Source organism: Epinephelus moara, chromosome 13 (genome assembly GCF_006386435.1).
Source record: "Epinephelus moara isolate mb chromosome 13, YSFRI_EMoa_1.0, whole genome shotgun sequence".
NCBI lineage: Eukaryota > Metazoa > Chordata > Actinopteri > Perciformes > Serranidae > Epinephelus > Epinephelus moara.
In genome coordinates this window covers 22,606,983-22,629,310 of record NC_065518.1, presented here as the reverse complement: position 1 = coordinate 22,629,310, position 22,328 = coordinate 22,606,983, and the positions used below count along the sequence as shown (strand labels likewise).

The 22,328-nt window shown below is 39.4% G+C and overlaps 1 protein-coding gene and 1 long non-coding RNA gene across 2 annotated transcripts in view; one reads left to right on the top strand and one right to left on the bottom strand.

The window, feature by feature from the left end:
* The first annotated feature begins 2 nt into the window (after positions 1–2).
* LOC126399344 (uncharacterized) overlaps positions 3–22,328 on the top strand; it is a 63,089-nt gene continuing 40,763 nt past the window's right edge. Inside the window, exons 1-2 of the long non-coding RNA XR_007570886.1 lie at positions 3–58; positions 3,379–3,580. This is a non-coding gene — a long non-coding RNA (uncharacterized LOC126399344). The remainder of the gene's footprint in view (positions 59–3,378; positions 3,581–22,328) is intronic.
* kcnj12a (potassium inwardly rectifying channel subfamily J member 12a) lies at positions 14,147–22,328 on the bottom strand. The gene is made up of 2 exons (XM_050059187.1): positions 22,104–22,328; positions 14,147–15,911 (listed from the first exon to the last, which is right to left on the bottom strand). Exon 2 carries the CDS (start codon positions 15,759–15,761, stop codon positions 14,460–14,462), a length of 1,302 nt encoding a protein of 433 aa, XP_049915144.1. The 5' UTR covers positions 15,762–15,911; positions 22,104–22,328; the 3' UTR covers positions 14,147–14,459.

Sequence of the window (22,328 nt, the reverse complement as noted above, 5' to 3'; positions counted from 1 at the left end):
ATGACCACAGTCTATGGTGAAGACCTAAGATAATCACAAGATGGCGCACTTTACAAAGGTAAGAGTCAAAGCTCGACACAAAGTCAAAAAGAGAGGTAAACACAATGCAAAAACGTATCGTCCATTAAACCTAGAAGTTACAAACGAAACGCTGAACAAACTGGCGGAATATTTAAAACTTAACATTATTTATTATCAAGTCTGGCACTTTTTTTTTTTTTAGCTAAACTGACAGTTAGCCAACACACGTTAGCAGCATAGTTAATTTTACAAAGGGAAGCCATTGTAACAGTGACTTAGCCAACTTAGCTACCTTCAGACAAAAAAGTATATCAAGTCTTACTCTAAGGTAGGGTTAACCTTGTGTGGTACACATTATAATGCCATTTGGTTAAAAAAAAGAAGAAGTATTTTTTGTCATAAAAATTAAAAAAAAAAAAAAAAAAGCTTGTTACCTTAAAGCAGGGACTGTCCATCTAGGTTTTACAGTGAGCTCAGAAAACATCAGTCCCCAAACTATGAGGGGGTTTAACGTACATGGGAAAAGGAGTGTTTATCAACAGGGAAGCTTGGACAAAAGCAGTACAGTTGTGGTACTAATAGCCCAAGACATGTAGACATGATTAATCTAATTTAGAATAATACATAGGAATTGATGTCTTAAGGCTGGGGCTTAGGAAGGATGATAGCTGTTGGAGATGCAACATCAACGTCCCAGCATGTGGGAAAAGGTGCTATTGTCAAATGTATTAACAATATACTGGAAACAAACCTCATCGAGGGTCCAGCATTATGTATATTGTGCATCTTACTAAAGGAGACTAACCTTTCCTCAGAAGTATGTTCCTGGGTGAAACTAGGATAGTGCTGAGACATGGTTCTAAAGAGAAAATCAGTCTCAAAGAATGGAGTGATGAGCTAGCGAGGATAGTTTCTTTTGAGCAGCTTATTCACAAAGTTATTGATAGTGTAAATGTTTCAGAAATATTTGGGGTCCCTATCTGGAGATGATCGGTAAAGATGATAAACGTGTCAGTTGATATCTCTGGGTCCTATCCTTGCTCTGTGTGCATTAATGTGTTTATCCTAAGTGGATGAAAATAGGACGCAATATGATGTGGTATAGATGTTGCATGACAGCCTGTGCTACACAATTCCCACAAGAATGTACACATCGTTTTCTTTTTTCCTTGTTATTATTTTTCTTTTAATTTTGAATGTTATTTGTACATCTGTAATGCACTGTTCGTTCGAATGCTGAAAAAGCAATTAAAGGTTAATCATTAAAAAAAAAAAAGCAGGGGCGTCCACACTTTTTTTTGAATGGGGGCCAGATTAGATAATGTGAACATATCTTGGACACAGCTGCTTCACGTGTCATATGGGTTATTAAAGAAATATGTATTAAAAAAAAAAATCACAAACAAATGAGACAAATGCAACTGTTTGATCTTTCATTGGAAAGTATTCAACTTTCCACCACTCCTGAAAGTGCTGTGGATTGGACACTTCTTTGTTGTGGCCATGTCAGGTACCAAGCAGGAAATGCCTGCTGCAAGGTTACCATTCGTTTGCTTGTTTACCATCTGTATGTAAACACATCAGTTAGGCCTGCATAGTTCGTACTAGATTCATGTCTACAAACTGTATGACAATCCTGCCATTGTGAGGTGGAAGAAGAATATGCAAAGCGATCTTGCTTGATTAAGCAATATTGTGTGGCGGGCCATATATAGGCCTAGTATGTGTTAGGGATGCATGATACTGTCGGCGTGTCATCTTTATCAGCCGATATCAGCTTTAAAATGAATCACCCAACATGCTTTTTCTTATTTTGCACAATGAATGAATATTACATACATGGAAAAGTATTGTATTTCATGTCTCCATCTGCTGGTCGGCCATCACTGTAAGAGCAAGAATGTATAATATGATGTTAATTCCTCTACAGAAGAGAAAATTCATGCCATATGAAACTGAAAAACATTAAAAATTAACTCTTTTCAAGGGTTTATTTGTCCAAACGGTACCCTCTGACAACACAGTAACATTGTGGAACAGCCTGTAGGAATCAATGCAACAGTGTAAGCACATTTTAGCAAACTTTACATAAACAATTTATCAAACCTAACTTTCATATATTCTCTTCAAAGTGTTTGATTATTTGTTTTACATTTAAATTGCCGATTGTTAGTTTCCTTGTGTGTGTCTTTCCTGGCATATTGTTTGTTGTCTCTATCTGTTGTGTTGCTGCTGGGTTGCTAGCAGCTTGTTGTCTTCCTCACTACTAAATTCTGATTTATCCTGACTAACATCAACTGGGAGCACTCATTTTTCCCTCTTCTTCTTTGAAGAATCATAGAATAATATTGCATTCAGTCTGTAAATGGAAGAAAAATATGCATATAGTAGAGGCACATAGTATGCTCTGCAGAAAGGACCCACAAAGTGCACTGTTATAGTAGACTTGACAGTGTCATAGCCTGAACTGTATTACCACTAACATTAGGGATAAAAAGAAAATTATGATGACTGATATAAATTTAAACAGTATATAAACCTAAATAAACAATAACAAAAACTTACATAGTGGGATTCCATAAATGTACGATGTTGCTTCAAGGCAACATTTGCATTTCAGCAATTTTCTAATGCTTAATTACTTAATTACTTTTCAGTTCATTAAACAATTAAAAATTGAACTCATCTATTTTTGTCACTCCATTTTTTTCCAGAGCATAAAATGAAAGAAAAAAGACAGTGCCCCCCAAAAGGGGACTCAACATGGCCTCCAGAGAGTCATATTACAATAAAAACAGTGCCACTGATTTCCTTAGGGCCCTGTGTCTTTTTTTTTAATTACTGAAACATAACTAAGGATGTATTGTGTGTGTTATTTCAGATTTTAAATTACTTTTACTTCATTTTTGACCAATCATCTGTTTCATGGCTAACAGTGAAAGGCCTTGTTGTCTTATGTAACCACCCCATTCAGTTGTGTGATTCACTGCAGTTTCATCATCTTTTCTGTGTGTCAGTTCACGGCTTTTCAACAGGGTTTTTTTTTGTCTATTATGTCACACCGCAGAGGTGGAAAGCAAATATTTATTATATTTAATATTATTTATCATAGACATAGACAGCAGGCTAGTGATGGAATTTAATGTGTGAGGCTATGTCCAAGTCAAGTTTGAAATTGGTACCTTTATTTAGAGGTTAAAAAAACAGTATTACAGCAAAAACTAATCTAAAAACTTAACTAAACTTAATTCACAACAGAATACTCCACAAACCACATGTAGTTTTAGAAATGTACAGAAGGTGTTTTAAGGTGATTATGGTCTGCATAGTTTTTTTTAACTGTCTCCTCTTTTGCAGTTCATGTTAAAAGGGATACTGTTCTCCATATCAAACCACCCAACTACTTCTGCGAGTGAAGGTCCTGTATTGAGCCTGAGTAACAAAGACCTTCATTCTGCCTGACACTGGAGACGTTGTCCTGGCCAGAGCGAGGTCTGTGTCCTGGGACAGAGTGATGCCAGCCAGCAAGAGATGATCCATGCTTCCTGGCATAGCCCAGGTAGGCTAGGGATGGAGGGGTGATGAGGTTGTGAGGTGTATGTGTGTGTGGAGGTGTATTTGGGTAGAGGTATCTCTGTTGTCCTCCACTGAGAGCTGCATTAGAGAAGGGTGCTGACAGATTTGAGTCTACCCCAGGGGAGACCAGAGAGACTGTAGTCGCAGTTCTGTGTCTGTTCTCATGACTTCACTGCTGGGACAGACCCAGTTTTGCTGACTCTTATTTTTATTCTCTGTTACTGTGGAGCTCACTGGCATTCAAAACCGCCTTACAGTGAATACTTTGGTACTTATTTTTACAGAAGGAAGACACTGTTCACACTTCACAGCATGCTTTGTTGCTTTTTACAAGTATTATTTTTAATAAGAAGTTTTATCAGTTCTCAAATGTAATTTTATAGGTACTTTGTGCACCACAAAATACCTCTGAGCTCCATTGTACTGGGCTGAACCACAGCTGCTATGTTCAGACTGCAGCACCATAATACTTGCACTATGCAGACTGTATTTATTGTGTAAACTATTTATCGAATCAGGGGAAACTGGTAGCCAACCCATTAAGCGTCCACATGTATGGTTTGCACAGCCAGGCAGGAGAGGAGAATTTTTATGAAATAATACGAGTAAATAGAACTAATATTTCATTGCCTGTGCTTGTAACAGTGGACCTACTCTACTCTTTCTGCAGTACATAACTTAACTATCTTGGTCTTTCTTTGTCAGTCCCCTAAAACACACTGAGGGCCTTTGGGCACACATCGGTAATTACCAAGGGTAGAGAGGAAGGAAATGAGAGTGGCCCCCTTATGTCCCCTCAGGTTGTCCAATCATGTTGCTTCATGAATCAGGATAGACTAGAGGCACCTACTGTAACCGAGAGGAGATAAGGCACATAATGTGTGGCCATGTTTAATGCGGCACTCAGGTTAGAACTCCAAATTGCAGCCTTGTCAAGGGTGGACATTGTCGTGTGTCAAAGTAGGAGACCAATTCTTAAAAAAAACTTAGAACATCCATACAGGGGTTTTTTTAAAAAATTTTCAAAGGACTGTGTGAGCATGTGAGCGGGTGTGACTGATTTACATCTTTCTAACTTTCCTGTGACATCATGTGTATCTATGTATATAGGCCCGTTTCCACTGAAGAAGTTCCTGGTACTGTTTGGGGGGCAGGAACTTTACAGGAACGTCCTCTCACTCGCCCCTCTCAACCGCCACGTCTCCACTGTGCGGCGGAGTAGGAGGAAGGTTCCTGTAAAGTTACCGGGCTCTGGATGTGACGTAATTGTTGCGCGACCATTTTAACCGGGGCGACGCGGCAAAGAACAATAACAACAAAGAAGAAGAAGCATAAGTAAGAAGAAGAAAGCAGACATAAGAAAGACGATAATCAACACGGAAGGAGCTGAGGTGGTTGCTGGGTTTCTGGCGTGTCTCTTCGTTTACATGGCGGTGGAAGCTATGAACGAGCTAACCCTCGTCTGCTGAGTTTTAAAAATGCCGGCTATTTTGTCGCTTTCTGTTGACGTCACATCCCGCCTTGAGTATATCCAATCAGCACCAAGTAAACCCCAAGCCCCAGCCAGGAGTCTTTCGGGGCCGTTCTGAGTACCTACTCCGAGGCAGGGACTTGTTTAGCCCCTGTAAAGGTTCCGGAACTCTGTCCTTCGGGGGTGGTTCCTGCGGTGGAGACACGCACCAACAGCGTATAACCCATAAAATTACCCCGAAGTTCCTGCAGTGGAAACGGTCCTTATATAGATACGGAGGTCTAGCAGCCAAGTGAAAACACCTGTGCAGGTGTGCTGGGCCTTTAACATTCTTGATCTAGCCTATTTTTCTGAGATAGCTTAGCCTGACCAGCTGGACTATGGCTATAAGTTGGCGCTGATTTTGGCTGGCATACTTCCTTTCTTCCGCTATCTGCATGTTGGCGTTTTCAGAATCCCCTTCGCTACAGGAAACAACAGTAACTACTTCTGAACTAACAATCTACACGCTGAAAATGGCATGTTTTGACGAAGATTTGGAGTGTGCAATAATGCATGCCTGCTTTGTTCTCTTGGTGAATTGTTGCAATCTGCAACACATAACACAACTTGTGAACGCACCTCAGAAAACCCCAGACCCTAGAGCTAAGTATAGTCAGGCTTCACATCTACCGCACAGATTATCAAATAATCTTTGTTTTTTTTGTTGCTTTTTTTAATCACTGAAAGTTGAATCACACATTGACATACTACTGTTAACATTTTTGTGGTGCTTTCTTTTGTGGGGCCATTTTAATGACAGTGCTTGCCTCACCACATGCTAATGTTCCACCAAAACAATTTCACCCCGACACGATTTGACAAGAGCACCATTGCTGCGTTCTGGACTCAGTGCCACCCAAGACAAATGTGATTGTTTAAAACTTTAAACCAATTTAAACTTTGAAGACACAAAAACAAACCAGAGTATTTTTTTCCCTGTAGCAGAAAGACAATTTGCTTTTCGCGAAGCCCCGCTTTTGTGATGGTCCGACAGCTGTCAGAGTAAGTATGGAGCCCAAACTGTAACTAACTGCACTCCCTGAAGAAATGTTATCATATTTTTGGAAAACTGAAATAGTGATTCCAGAGAGAAGCAGACAGAGGGGCCTACAGTCTGTGTTTGAAGGACATATCCAGGATGTCAAACTGACTCAGCAGCTACAGAACACAGTGTAAAAGTGAACCATCACATCACTGCTGATCGACACAGAAGACAATGAATATAAAGGAAAACTTTGCTGATATTGAACCAGCTGTGTGTCATTGCCGAGTGAAACAACATTCATCTGCGCACAATGCGATGACATACAGCTGGTTGAATATATATATATATTTTTCACTGTTATAATCATTAAAAAGCAAAAGCAGCATGTGTATCCATTCAGTAGGCTATATCTTCAGTAGCTAGCTAGCTAACCCTACACTTTTCAGGGTTTGACTTTGGTTTTGGAACATGGAAGAAACGTATGTCTTTTTCCAACCTCTCCAGGTAGCGAGTATCATTAATACACGATGTGCCCCAGGCACAACATTTAAGCTCCAAATTGAAGGGTCAATTGGTGATTCCAGACCTTTCTCGAGCACTGAGAGAGATAGGTCTGGCTACATGAGACAAGAGGTAGCCTGGCTGGGTACGTAGCTAGTATTTTGGCAAACATAAGCTCACTCGAGCTTCTCCCAAAATTGTGTTATTGGCCCCTCTGACATGGTTTTAGCACTGTCATCATTTATATCTGTGCTTTTCCCACAATGGCATGTCAGAGTGTCTTTTAAAAGAGGCTGTTGTATATACCTGAATGAGTGATAGGATGAAGTCATCGACCCCTCTGTCTTTAAAAACCCTCTGTACATTTGTTCTGTACTTTTGATGTGTCTTTGGACACTGTTGACAGCTAATGGACACCAGTGGGCTCTTGGCTTGTCGCACAAGTCGACAAGCGTGGGTTGTAGGACAGGGCTGTTGTGTCTTTTCCATTTGGGCAACAGACTACAAAACATGTCTCAGTCATTGGATGAATTCCCATCACACTTGAGACACTTGTGAAGTGTTTAGAACAACATGCAGTCTGTATCTCTTTATAGAACAACTTCATTTACACTTCAGTATGTACAAATAATTGATCTCCAAACTTAGTACTTTGTATAACTCACTTCATATGTTAATTTTAGATTCTATTAATACTATCACACTTTCTCACTTTCATTTTTTCACCAGCCTTGAATTTATTTCAAAATCTGCTATAGTAATAAACATAAAAATATAACAATGGAGTTCTTCATCTAATGACCTATAAAAGATTTTCACTTTGCAATTACATTGTGTAAAATACAATGGTATTATATTAAATTGGATTCAGGTTCGTACTACATTGGCCATTTGTAACACAATGGGCTGAGCTCATATATTCCTGATATAAATTTCTTTGTGATAGATACTATCCTCAATACAGAAAAGGGTTAGTTATATTAACATAGACCTCAGACCTCCAGTACGTGTCTTTGATTGAGTGATACTATCACAGGAACTAACAGGGAGTGCTTTTAGCGGTTAAAGTGTTGGCCACAGAGCCACATGCGGCTTGACACTGAAGAGCTTTATATAGCCCCTTCAACACGATTTCCCCTCATTTTACTGTCATCAAGAGTCCAGGCTACAGGGAGTTTGTTCCAGCATTAATTATAACTAGTCTATATGGGCTTGCTGGCTGGCAGAGAGCCTGGCGAGGCCACTTCCTTGCATCCTCTCACATCCTTTAACTGGCTCCAGAAGTCTCCTGTAGGTGTAATGCTTTTTGTTTTATATCATGCGAGCAAATGTGTGACCCAGGCCCCAGCTGGCTTAGTCAACTGTTCCCTGGGAGTCACAGAAGGGACATTCCCAAGGGATCCTGGGTGTCAACTTGGTGTTGTGTAATTTAGACAAAATATCATGTCAGAATGACGTGGAAGAAATCATCTCTACCTTCTATCTATCTATCTATCTATCTATCTATCTATCTATCTATCTATCTATCTATCTATATATCTATCTATCTATCTATCTATCTATCTATCTATCTATCTATCTATCTATCCAGCATTTAGCATTGGTGCACTGGTCTATGTAGACGTTGTGCCGGGTTGATTCCTGGGCTTCGCACTTTTTTCCTAGCCAGCAGGTTACGTGGCAACAGCCTCCATACGGTAATTACCATGTTTTATTTGCTGGAGCTGTGAGTGTGAAGGGAGAGGCTGGTGCTCCAGTTGCACTCATCGCTCTGGGATGCAGATAACTGCTAACAAAACCATTATTGAATTGTAGCATTTTCTTCTGAGGGATATGTAGAAACAGCTGTATGAAATAGTATATTTAAAAAAGATCATTTGCGTTCCTTGTTGGCAGATAAAGGGCCTATAAAGACTTTGCATCCTAGAGCGCTGGCCCATTACGTTGGCAAAGCTAAACTGAAACACACAGTAGACATAATTGCCCCCAAAATACTGAGCACAAGGATACAACGGGATTCTGCCTGCTGAGAATTATTGAAGTAACTGAAGTCATCGTCTAGCTATCCATCCCATCTGAATGACATGTCTTTGGGATTACGTAGCAATCATGCGAACAAATGAAACAGTTTTTCCTGACATGCCCTTAATTATCCAGGACCTCTATGCTTCTAATCCTGCTATGACAGTACACCAGTTTGACATTACAGCTATCAAAAGACATCTCACTTTGAGGGTAAAGTCAAATTCTGAGTTCCACAACCCGTGTGACACTGATGAAAAATCTCTAATGCTTTCATGCATTAGGCGCTCATTAACACTGCCCATCACTAATCCTGAAAGCTTCACTTCTACTTTATGTGTGTGACACCAAGCCACACAAAGCCTAATATACACTGCCCCGGGCCGTGTTACATAATCAAACTTGGCAAATGCCTCCAGCATAGCCTCTGTGATCCCAGTGTCAGTTAGTGCTGAGACCCAACGCCTGAGCTCAGCACAACCAGTGGCCAGCATGTTAATCCCACATCTGTCGCTCACTGTGGGTGACTTAATCACCCCAACCTGAATTATTTAGAAAGAACTGATGGCCGCAGATCTCGTGCAAAGAGTTCAGGATTATTCATCACTAGTTAAAAATTTGTTCCGCGGCGCTGATGACGGCATTGTACGAGCAAGCTCGGGCACTTGCATAACTCTTTCAACTCTTTACTCTAAGGGGGCTCTGTTACAGAAAGGCCATATATTTGATCATTGATCACCCATGTACATGTAGATGTCATGTATATGTTTGCATGCAATGTGTAAGTCTTTATGAAAATATTCATGAAGTCTCATTTTATCAGTGTTGTTAACCAAGCAAGCTGCTGCAGGGCTATTATTGTGCCCTGGAAGAGTTCATCTAAGTTTATGTAACAAATGTCCTTTTATTTTAAATTGTGTGTACTACTAGGAGCACTATTCTAATCCAATATTATATTATACTTAAAAAACCAAATCAAAAAACAGAAGAGATGTCCAATGATTTAGTTGGGCCAGTATCATGGGCTGATATTACCTTATCAAAGATTGGTATCATTGTAAATGTTGGCCTATAAGTTACAAGAAAATTACAGTACAGAAATACCCAAGATAATTTAGAGACAGTGTCGCCATTATGTAGTTTGTCAACCAGAGAGATCTGTTTGAATGTCCCACTAAATACATATCTTCATCACAATTCTTCAATAACGAAATGTAAGCAACCCTCAGTATAAATCTCTGTGTCAGTAATGAGTTCATGTTAGAAACTGACTATCACCTGATATATCATGATTTTTTTTAACATCCAAATGTCATCATTAGTTTCGGCCCAAAATATCTAGCATTGGTTAGTCCCTGCTGAACAGTGTAAGACTTTTCACTTACAAGAACACCTAAATGTCCAGTTATTGTGCAATAAGCTTTTTCACAAAAGACATTTTTACTTGTAATAGTAAGAAATACACAGGTGTTACTAAAAACACTAACAATGGCTCTGTACCAATAAAGTTTTATATGGCAGTGAGCCAGCATGCAGAGTAGCAGCACCCTGAACCTGAAGCAGCTAAATGGGATTTAGCCATCATAAATTTTATTATTTATATCTGTGTTTTTTCTTCTGTGACATAGCAACATGTCTTCAATGAAAAAGGCCCATTGGGGAATTTAAAGGAATACTTCACCCACAAAATGACTACTTGTTTATCAGTTAGATATGTCGTGTTACCTTGACTTTGTGAAGAAAACTTTGTATTTTTTGCAAGCCTCGATGGAAAACGACAAATATCTTAATTTATTGATTGATTGGGGTCCACGTTTAACAACAGCAAAACTACATTAAACATGAGCTGTCACACAACTTGTGCAGTATAATCCAAGTCTCGTTTATCCAGTCATATGCTCAGCACTTCCCAAACACATGCATTTTCACTAAAACCTTACCGTATAAAACTGAAGTAAAAGTGGAACCTATTTATGCTCCTCAAAGCTCTCTGCTAAGGTCATTTTGTGGGTGAAGTATTCCTTCAGTGTGTAAAAACATTAAGGTTTCCTCAGTTCTGAGGTAGTAGAGGAGTAGAGTAATAATGATCTCTTATTTGTTGTTACCCCATTGATCTGACAAAGTCAGCTGCAGGCTTCTTGCCCAGTTCAACAAGGCCAAAAGGCCCCTGGCCGCTGGTTGTTTGTGTGTCACAGTGATTAATTGATGAGCCTTCTTGAATAATTGGCCCGAGACCAGGAAGTCATCTGACTGTAGTGACTTCATTCTTGATCTCTCAGCTTTAACCACCCTCCATGGTGATGTATTACCTCAGCTATCACTTCATCTATTTGTTACTCATGCTTGTTTGTATTGGACTTTACATTTCAATACGGCCCACTCTCAACAAAAGAGATAAAAACTTTTTTTTTTTCACAGTTAGTTTTTAATTGAATAATTTAAATGACTTTGAATTAAAATCAAAAGCCCAGTAGACATTTTGCTGGACATAGGAAGACTTCTACAGAGGTCAAAGGTTTTTCCAATCATCCCTTTAAGAGAAATACCAGTTTAATCATGAGCATCTGTGCTGAAATAAAACAACAGAAATTAAATCATTGAAAAGTGAGACAAGAATCATATTTTTGCCTCTCAATAGTGATTTCATTGTAGTACTCTGATAAAAACAGATAAATATTGATTACTGTATTCTATCAAAAAGGAACTTTGTATAAAAATAAGCAGGTTTGTTCAGCCTGGCTGCTCCCTATTATAATTTTTATGTTACTATGCTTTTTACACTATAAACCTTTACACTTAGCTAAAACATTTGCGTGTATTTCTTTTTTAAGGGCTCAGGTGGGCAACATCAAAGCTAAAACAATCTACGAAAAAATTATTCAGTAGAAATGCTTCACTTTTTTTCTTTATACAACTTAGTAGGTGCAGAGGCAGGCTTCACACATCAGTGTATAGAACCTTCCCAGAAGGCAATGCGCATAATACATGTTTGGGGTTGGGTAAAGAACGCTTCACTTATTAGCCAAAAAAATGCTCCTTTTATTTTACTACATCCCACAATTTTCTAAAAAAGCAACATATAACCAAGAAATATCATAGAGTCAAGAATACCGCTAGACTTGAATGACTATAAGGAAAATATTAGTCATTGTGACCAACATAACAACCATTTTATGGTTCTCCTTTGTGTTTTCATGTTGTCGTTTTTATCCTTTAGGTTTCCTTTAACGCATTCGTAATTTTTTATGTGTGAAAGTTAACTAAAATTGTTCAACAGGGACATGACATCCACATTTTAGTGAGGTAATGGATAAACTGGACTTGATAAACAGTATTTTGTGACACAACATAAACATGTTGAGGTTTGAATGATACACTCTCACTAAGAATCTAGAATAAGGGATCATTTTTAAATGCTATTGTCCATGCCAAAGAAAAAAGTTGTCATGCATTATAATTGTGTTTCTTAAACTACTTTATATAGTGATAGCAAATGATTGAATCTATAACTACAACTTAAATGTCAAGTTGATTTGGTTTTAACTTTTTATTGAACAGGGATTTGCTTTCAGTTATGGCATAATTTTAGTAATGATTGAAATCTGTAGAGACCATTTGTGAACTGGAGACTCAAACACCTTTTTGGAGTATTACTATCCATTTTTTGAGATCAGTCCGAACTGTTTTTGGAAGATTACCTTGGGAACAGTCACTTTAAAACTTAGTCTGAGCTACACTCATTACTTTGGTATCAAATCTGAGAAATCATATGCATACAAGTACAATGAAAACGAAAGACTGCAGGGTCATTCTCCTCACACTGTGCCTTTCACTTGTTATCTGTGAATCAAGAGTTATAAATATACCTGTTCAGTGCATTACAAGAGAATCAATAGGATTATGTTTACTGAAATGAATTAGGAAAGGTGTGCTTCAGTTTTTATTGCTTCTACTGAGACCTTAGTCCAGTGTCTTAACTCATTGTAGCAAATTGCTATAATGCATCTAGCTGTCTACACTTGTTTACAGCTGTTTGTAAATGCCAAGGAATCAATATGAGGGGTGAAGGAAGAAGCTGTTTTCTCTTTGTTTTACTGTTTCTCGTCATGTTTAGCAGGTTTTTAGCCAAAATTAGTCTTACACACATTCATTTTATTCATAAGAGAATACATTTATCATATAGAAATGAAATTATATTTTTTCATTGGTCTTAAACCCAGGTAAAATTTGATGTTTGACGCTGACTCTGTTATTAATAATATAAAGAGCAGTTAAATTTACCCACTGCTGATTTAAAATGAATAGAAATGTAGGGCCAGCTAATGAAAGTTGAATAATATGTTTGGACTATTCTAACCTTATTAGCATAACGCAAAGTGTTGTAGACACATTTGCCCTTATGATGCTTGTTCGTGTAGCTGTTGGGTGGTCAGAAATAATTCTCATTCTTGCATTCATCCTGTGTGAATTTTATTGGTTTTAGTGGTATGTTAAATTTTGACTATCAATTTAATTTAACTCTCATCAAATAGATTTGATAAACATGACAGCTACTCTTAGAAACTGAGTTTATGTATTTTATTTCAGGCTAAAAGCATTAGGTCATAACATAACTTTATCTCACGCAGAACTCAATAGGATTTCTGTCCCCTCATACTATTAACGATATGCATAGATTCATTTTTAAAGAGGACAAAAACAAATGTGATCAATTAATGCCAGTTTGTTACTGCCTGTACAGAATAAAAGGAACTTGGTAATGACTACCAGCATACAGTTTTTAGTTCAACTTAGTTTATTATATCATTCTTCAAGTTGTGAAATTAAAAGTAAGCTTTAAGGTGCAGTTATTTGTTGGATTACAAATTGCTGATATTTGGTTAATTTCATCAATACAAACTTGGATATTGCAACCTGTATCTTGCAAAAAAATACATCTTTTGAAACTACAAAATGTGTACTTAAGACGGGTGTGCACCATTTGTGCTTTTGTTTTACCTGATTACTTATCGATTGTACATGACTTGATGTGGGTAGGCCAGTGCAGCCAAATCATGGCGTTGGTGGCTTGTGAGATGTCTGTTTTAAGATAAGATTAAAATATGAGGCATTAAGAGATTATAAATAGAGCCTTTCTCTTTAAAATTTAATTTCTTTTCAACAGATTCCCTTCATAGTGCAATCAATTTTGCCTACTCTCCCTACACTGGTAAATTTTCGGATCTAAAATGAAGGTGTTGAATTATGTTGTTCTCAGTGGCTCACGGTCAGATGTTTCATCATGGCTCATTGCATCTGAATGCTGCAGTGCACGAATTTTCAATGTGTCACTGAACGCAAGTCCAGCAGATTACAGCAATGCGAGGGGAGCTTAACAGAAGCCTTGTAACACTATTATTTGTGCCCAAGAGCAAGTTGAAATAGCAACTCCTATTCTTTAGAGGGGTTTTTGGAAACTGATACTGCACACAAAACATAACTTACCTAAGCAATGTATTTACACCTAAGATTTGATTATAAGGTTCTGTCATAATAGGTTTTGATGCACTATCATTGAACACTCTTAACTCAAAATGACCATGTGAAAAAAGATTCAAGTTTCCATTAAGGAAGAAGGTCTTTCCCTAGCCTTTTCCTTGATTGTAGACATTCCTTACCACAATTTTCTAAGCTGTGTACTGCTTTTCCCAATTCCTTCCAGTTAAGTCCCTTTTTACTGTTGACATATTTCTTTCCCCATCTTTCACAGTAGTCAGCTTTTCCTATGGCACTTTGCATTGTTCTGCATTTTTACCCTTGGATAAAGTTATTGAAAGTTGACCCAGGGTCAGTGGGTAGAGGTCATATTTCCGACTCTCTACGATATGACCTTTGATCCAGTGCCCTGGTGGCCTGTAAGCGTTCAAACTCATGTCGGCTGTTCCGGTCTGGACTGAGGTTTGCCAGTGCCCTGCTCCCACCACCTACATCCTCCTCCTCATCATCACGGCTTAGGAAGGCCAGCTCATTTTCATAGCAGAAGGAGTTAGAGCTAGGGACTAAAAACTTGTTCTCCACCATGTCCTTGGCACTGCAGCGGGGGGTGGACGGCACCTCGTAGGTTTTGTGAAAGTGAGAGTAATCCACCTTGTACAGGTTCTTCTCCTCGAACAAGACTGGCTCGAAACGGTGACCCCATAGGACCTCAGAGGCCAAGTAGGAGCTGCGAGCCTGTGTGGTCATGGCGGTCGCTTCAACCATTCCCTCCAAGATGACGACAATCTCGAAGTCTGCTGTCTCCAAGTCCTGTTTGCTGATCCCAAATAGGGGGCTCTCCTCATCGATCTCATGGAGAATAGTGATGGGTGATACCAAGAAAATCCTGTCCAGACCTTTATCAAAACCCACATTAATATCTATCTGGTCTAGAGGAATATATTCCCCCTCGTCAGTGATCCGAGGTTTGATGAGCTGCGCCCTGACATGGGCCTCTACAATGTGGCTCTTGCGAAGGTTCCCTACTCTCCACATGAGGCACAGCTTTCCATCCCGCATGGCAATGACAGCATTGTGGCTAAACAACAGTGTTTGTGCTCGCTTCTTAGGCCTTGCCATCTTGGCCATGATGGCGCCAATCATAAAGCAGTCAATGATGCAGCCCACTATGGACTGGAAGACCACCATGAAGACAGCCACTGGGCACTCTTCAGTCACACAGCGATAGCCATAGCCTATGGTAGACTGTGTTTCAATAGAGAACAGAAAGGCAGCCACAAATCCATTGACTTGTAGGACACATGGAGTGAAGTTGTCATCTCCGGCAGGGTTATCCAGATCTCCGTGCAGCAAAGCAATGACCCAAAAGGCTAAGCCAAAGGCCAGCCAGGAGACAACAAACACAAGAGTGAAGACTACCAGCATCCATCGCCAGCGAATATCGACACATGTGGTGAAGATGTCTGCCATGTAGCGCTGCGACTTCTCTTCCATATTGGCAAACTGCACATTGCACTGGCCATTCTTTTTGACAAAGCGGTTGCGGCACTTGCGGCGTGTGTGGATCTTGCCATTGCCAAAGCCGTTCATGCCATGCATGGTAGTGAGGCGGAGGCCCTCTTCCTCAGATGACACAATGCTGTAGCGGTTGATCCTTCCCACACTCATGCTCCCGGCGGCGCCTCCAGCTGCAGGGTCAGTGCAGAAGGGCAGGCCCAGAGTGATCGAGGCCCCTCACAGCTTGATCACTGGCTAAGCTGCATTTTAGTGAGTCATAGACAGGGAGCTGGGTGGGAGCCTTGTGCTTTAATCCAATCCCTGCAGAAAATATCAGGAGAGGAGAACAATGTGAGCATCTTTCTGTGACATATTGGTCAAATCACATCATACCTGTGTATAAAACATCAACAAAGAACCAACCATGAAAGCTTTTAGTGACTGAATGACAAAAACATTGTAAACATACATAATACTCAAATAGTTTTGCTTCTGGCCCAAAAGAAAGCCATTGATATTAACAGGTGAGCTGAGCTGTCTATCTGTTAATGTCCAAATGACAAATTCACTATAATCATGTACAGTTTTTTATGTGTTCCACTTATTTGAATAAAAATAAATGTTCTTTTTGTTATCATAAATTCTGGACAAACCTGCATCAAATTAGCTAGATTTTGATTTTTGATATAGACTGGTTATTTTACTATATTTGAGGTATACTATGCAGGAATTGTCAGTTAGTGCTGGAAGTGGAAGCGAACCCCAGCTTTGTCCACTTGGCATTTTGTCCACAATTTTGCGTACTGACTATGGTCTGGCACCTGGTCGCTACCTTTTTATAAAGACCCGACCTCAAGTGCACATTGTGTCCAAGGAAAAGGGAGCGTCTCTAGTGGGTTATAAGTGATGATTGAGAGGGATTACTTTTGTATGAGTTTGTACATCAGTTTTCAGGAAAACCCTTCATAGTATATCTTCAATATTTTGTTATATAACTGTAAGGTTTCCCATGAACTAATGCAGTAACAGTCAGTCTACCGGAGAACAGCTCCTGATAAGTTTGTCCTCCTGCAAACTCTGATAACGAATATAATAGAAAACAATAGCGATGATAATAATTGTGTAAAAAACGTTTACAAAATGTTAAACATTGTTATGTTTGACGACATTCCCCCAGTCCCATCTCCCATTACGAGGTACGTAGTGTTATTTGTAATACTGGTTACTTCAGTTCACTCTCCTTCTCCTCGGCATCTCGCTCTCTTTAAACATCACGACTCAAAATCCAATTGGCCCTCACTGAAGGGTCCTCATGTCTTTTGATGTCGGCTGGGTAAGTGAAGAGCTGGCCTCACAGCAGATCCACTTCTGTCACATGGCATTTCCTGTGCTTTTCTCTTTTCAAATTATAAAGAAAGTTGGCAGTGGAGACAAACGAAGTCATCACCTACCAGATGTTTATTATTCTGTAATGAAGGAATTGACCACCATGCGAGCTGCTACTAATATCTGGTTAGGTGTTGAGGAAGTCTGTTATATTTTAGGCCTACCAGTGTTAGGGAAGGCCAACACATGTGAGTTTTCAGCACATCTTGGTTGTATTTTGTGTTTTTCAGCAGTATGCCATGCAGTCATCACACATCCAACAAACAATCTGCGCTCTTCTCTTTCTTTCAAGTTTGCCATCGTACTTTTACTACAATACTTTTTTAGGAAGAAGAGAAGGTTGTGTGTGTGTGTATCTAAACATACTCCGAGGGGAATTTTATGTGTGCCACTGATTCCATGGACATGCAATTTCAGATGCTGCATACAGGGATGGAGGGTGAAGGACTATTTTTTTGGCCCCATTCTGTACAATTTGCAGTGTTATTAATCATGTTGTGAGGATGCAGTTAATTTATAGCACCTTCCCATGGTGCTCCATACAAGTAGGTAGGTAGATTTCTCCCCTGTGCAATGCCCTGTATTATATAAATTGTAATTACATACTGCAGCTGTAGCTTACAAGAATAGTACAAGATTTTACACATACACCACACTTGATAATGTACGTGTGTTAATGTATGTGTCAGAATGTTAGGTCGTAATGTAATTCATCTGCAGTATGTCAGTAAGGCTGTCAAATCACTGTCTTGGTCAGGCAGCAGATAACCTGGACACTGCAGTGGATGTTGAGCCTCAGGGTCAAGGAGTTTTTCCCATGGGGGGTGGACTGAGGCCCCTCTGGGTGCAGACAGCTTTTATCGCCTGGCCACATCCGTTCTGTGACTGCTGGCCCGATTTGGCCCCTGAAGACTTGACAGTTCACTCATGTGCGTTCCTAAATCCCGGGTGCCCTGCCGTCTGCCACACACTCACACTCATTCCATCCTTAATCACACTCTTTCAGGTGGAAGTTCTCCTGATCTGGAGCCAGATTACCTCATGCACAGTCTTAAAATTGTCCCTTAGGGGTCAAACACATACCTGTATAGGGAAAACATACTGTAGCTAAAATGTTATGTTCTATTTTTATACTTCCAAAGGCTCTTTTTTTCCTTTTGACAATATCACACAACATTCCCCAAAGAGCACAGCTGTTGATGCTAAAAATAGTAATCCTACCACTCATCTCAAATATGTGAATCTGTAAATTAACAACCAAACTGGGTTGTCTCATCCTTTCTAATTGTATCTAGCGCTTGACTTTTACACAGACAATTTAATTAGGCATGTTTGTGCTTCTTGGCTCACCCATGTTAGCGGCAGTTGGGCTTGGCAGTATGGCTTAGTAACCACACTGACTGCATTATATAATTGAGATAAATCTTGAGCCTGAACATCGTCTCAGCATTTCACGTTATACATCTTGGTCTCAACATTACACGCATGACCTGAGCAGCCCTACATGGTGCGCAGCCTCTCGTATCGTACAGTTGCTGTACAGTGTCAGGTGTCCAGTAAATTGGTCAAATGAAAGTAAAAACCCTCCCTGCGTCCTTGGAGTCATTAGATAAGTGCCTTAGAGTCTCAACCCATGCAGAAACCCTTTGCTGTAGCTACACTGAAAGCTCTTTAGATCAGATTGTCCCCCTGAGTGGTTGTGCATAAGGTTGTGAGTGTATTTTTTTCACTAGCTCTTTGATTTGGAGTCTTTACCATGCCATAAAGTTTGACATTAGATTAAGCAACTGCTGGTTACAGCTGAATAGCTATGAATTTTAATGCCTTAATTCAAATGAACTAGAAGTTAAAGAGGCAATCAGCAGTTCTTTGGCCATTACAAATAGAGCATACTCACGTGTAATTAAAAAGCTGGTTATATAGATTAAATATAAGCATTTTTTACTGCTTTTTATTTTGCTTCCATGCTGTTTTTACCAATGTAAATGAACCTGTAATGGTATAGACTTAGAACCTGCTATTACCCACAAATTATTTTATTTTATTAAACACAGAAACAAACAAAAGACAGCAACTACATATAGGCTCACTGCTGATGTTAAAGGTCTGTATATATAGTTTTTATCTAGTCCTTGCAGTAAGAGACATGTCAGTCAGTGTAGAAGTGATAGCAGGCTTCATTCTGGGTTTCGGGGAATCGTGGTGGTGTTGGTTTAAACTTCTTGTTTATTTTGGGATCACAGATTGCGCCTTTAATACCGAACTACCATGCAAGTCTTGTCCTATAAGCTGCGTGAAAGGACAGTTCAGAGGGAGGCCCTCGGTAGTGTTTTGGTGTATTCATACTGCTACCTCGTCTTGCAGTTAAAATACTTTGGGTTTATAATGCATGCATCTTTGATTCATAAGGCAGGACACGGAAAGTGATTTCCACTAAGCCAATAATTTTATGAATAACCTTTTGTGACCTTGTCTGCTGTGTGTGTGTTCTTGGGGATTTGAGAGGAGTGACTAGGGGAGACGATAAGCTTGCAGCTGATTAGGCTGAATAGAATGAATAATTGGATGTGCAAAATAATAGAAGGGATTGGGAGGGACAATGAGGTGTAGTGGGAGAGGGTACTTCATCTCAAGACAAGCATGCAGGAAACTGAGCTCAACCACTACGATCCCGGCCCACCTCCCAAGGCCATTGTGAAGGAAGAGCCGAGGCTCAGGTGTCATTGTATTTTCCTATAGCTCACCACGCGGAACTCATCGTGTCTCAAGTAACCCACAGGTATTTTCCTATAGAAAGTAACACCACTTTACCATGCAGAGATGTTGTCTGATTGACAGTATGTTATACAAACTAGCTTACATCTTTTTTTGTTGTCTTGAAATCTAATGCAATGATTGGAGGCACTTTGCCATTTGGAAGGCTGTTCACGGATGAACTGCTAGACAACAGTCAAAGCCAGTATAAGTTAGAACCAGAGAGTAACCATTGCTGGAAGCTGTTAGACTCGGTATGTAGGCCATCCCATATGCTGAGATGCCATTTCAGGTGGTTGTTGAGAGAAGTGGTACAGAGAGGTCTGCATTGTTATGACAGCTGGTATATTATATGCAAGTAGAACAGAAATCTGTAGGTTTTTTTGCTAGCTGCACCTGTAGCTTTTCCACCGTTCAAACACCTGGTTCCCATTGATTGATCATTCCCACATGTGAGCTTCTCTCTGGGCTTTTTTGATCTTTATGTGTGCAGTTTTTTAATTACTTGTGCCCATTCACAAAGGCTGAATCACCCATATTAAACCTGAACTCTGTAATTTCCAATTTTAAGTGACACCTGTTGGTTAGGGCACACAAGCTTAGATATATCACTTTTAATACAGTACTGCTAGTTAACACATACATTATGTCATACAAGGAGATGCATAAGCTGTAGCTTGGGTCATGTGTTTGATATGATATTGTACCGTTTTTGGGGCAGTGTTATATTTTATGTTTTCAGTGTCATACTGCATGCTAAATATCCCTTTTGTATAATAAAAGTGAATCAAACTGAGCTAAGCTGAGATGAAAAGCAGGATGAGGTCATTGAACTGTCAGGCAACGCTGCATAATCGTCGTTCTCTTCATCCTCTGTCTCTTTTGTAGCCTCACATCAGTGGTTTCTTTATACACTGATAGAAAAGTACAGAACCTGAAGCATCACATTTATCCATCAGTAAATGCCCATATCTGTACTCCAGTGATTTGATGCTAAAGTACATGCTATGGTTAGTTATGTGATATCACATTCCCAGGAAACTAGGTGCCTAAAACATAATGAAGTGGTAACTGGTGCATTTGTTATTCAGTTGTTTGTCGAAGTTGAAAGATGTAATGCAGAATTAGTGTGTTTACATTGAAGGAATTTGTGGTTCTACCGGTCACATGATCATCAAGATCTAAAACTAATGATGATTATAGTCTTTTGAATGTTTTTCTAAGCAAATTAATTTCATTTCCATCAACATTTGATCCATCAAATCTAAAAATTAATCACAAACACGTTATCACAGTTCACCAGATTTGACAGCGATATCCTAAAATTGCCTATTTTGTCTGATTCATGGTCAAAAAAATCTATTCAGTTTACAATGATCAGAGACATAAAAGAAACAGCAACTCTCCTTTTTTTGTTATTATTACTTAAAAGTACTTTGATTATTAATCTGTCATAAATTGCCTTATCATTTATGCCAATTATTTTTTCTGTGGACTCAATCACTGATTATTTGATCATTTCAGCAGGACTATTTTCATGCAGTGTAATGCATTTATATGCCCTGCTTCTGCTCTTCCTCTCCTGTCTTAGTGAGCAAGCTCTGATAAGGATCGAGACAATGCACAGATGAATCCCACATTATTGTAGACTCAAACTTCATTGGCTGTTAACAATCAAAAATTGTGATCTTGGTTTGCCTTTTAGTTTCATTTCAGGATTTGTTTTTTTGTTTATATGCTTGTTTTGACCCTTTGGGAACTGGTAGCCTGTTGATGTCACAGCCTGATATCGACAGGCATGGCCTTCTTGGGCATTTCAAAATCTGAGCCAAAGACTGAAGCATGAGAGGTGAAGAAGCCAACATAAATTAAAGTACTGGGTTATTCTGCATTATACAGAACAGCTTCTGCTGAAGTTAAGTTATATACTGTGGAGCTGTACACACCATTTACTGTTATGGCTCTGTATTACAGCTCATTTGATTTAAAATGAAACAGTGAGACTGCAGCAATGACTTTTACCTTTTTTGTGGTGTTTGCATTCTCATCATATGGATAGTTGTGGAATCTCACAGTTTTAGGGGACAATGTGTGTTTGGACAAGAAGATTAACTAAAAAGTCATCATATATAAATTTGTTTGCAATCAGTGTTATATTCAAAATGACTTTAACACCTATTTTATTTATGAATCAATTGCATTCAATGTCTTATTTTAATGGGGTGACTGTGGATGTGCTCCAAGGTACTGCTTGAAAGTGCACACTGCCTTCCAGTGCTACTTTTATAACACGACAGACCAGTGACATCTGACAAACACTGATGTGACAAGCAGGCTGCAAGTTTGAGGTGAAGTTTTCTGTCCTTCTCTTACCTTTATTTCTACCTGTCCTCACCCTGGCTGCAGAAGTAAAAGGTGGTATCTTCTCTCCCAGTGTCCCTGTTAACCAAACTGAGGCATTCTTTGCATCTGCCACCGCAGCTGCTCCTTCTTTGTGTGTTACTCTAATACTGGAAAAAACCACTCCATCATCTTCAGCACAAGGCACAGACCCCCTTTGAATTTCTTCATCCTTCCTTGGTCTCTTGTCCGTCTCTT

What these genes read in the sequence shown, in the direction of transcription:
- kcnj12a (XM_050059187.1), bottom strand. Translation starts at nt 15,761, where the DNA reads ATGAGTGTGGGAAGGATCAACCGCTACAGCATTGTGTCATCTGAGGAA.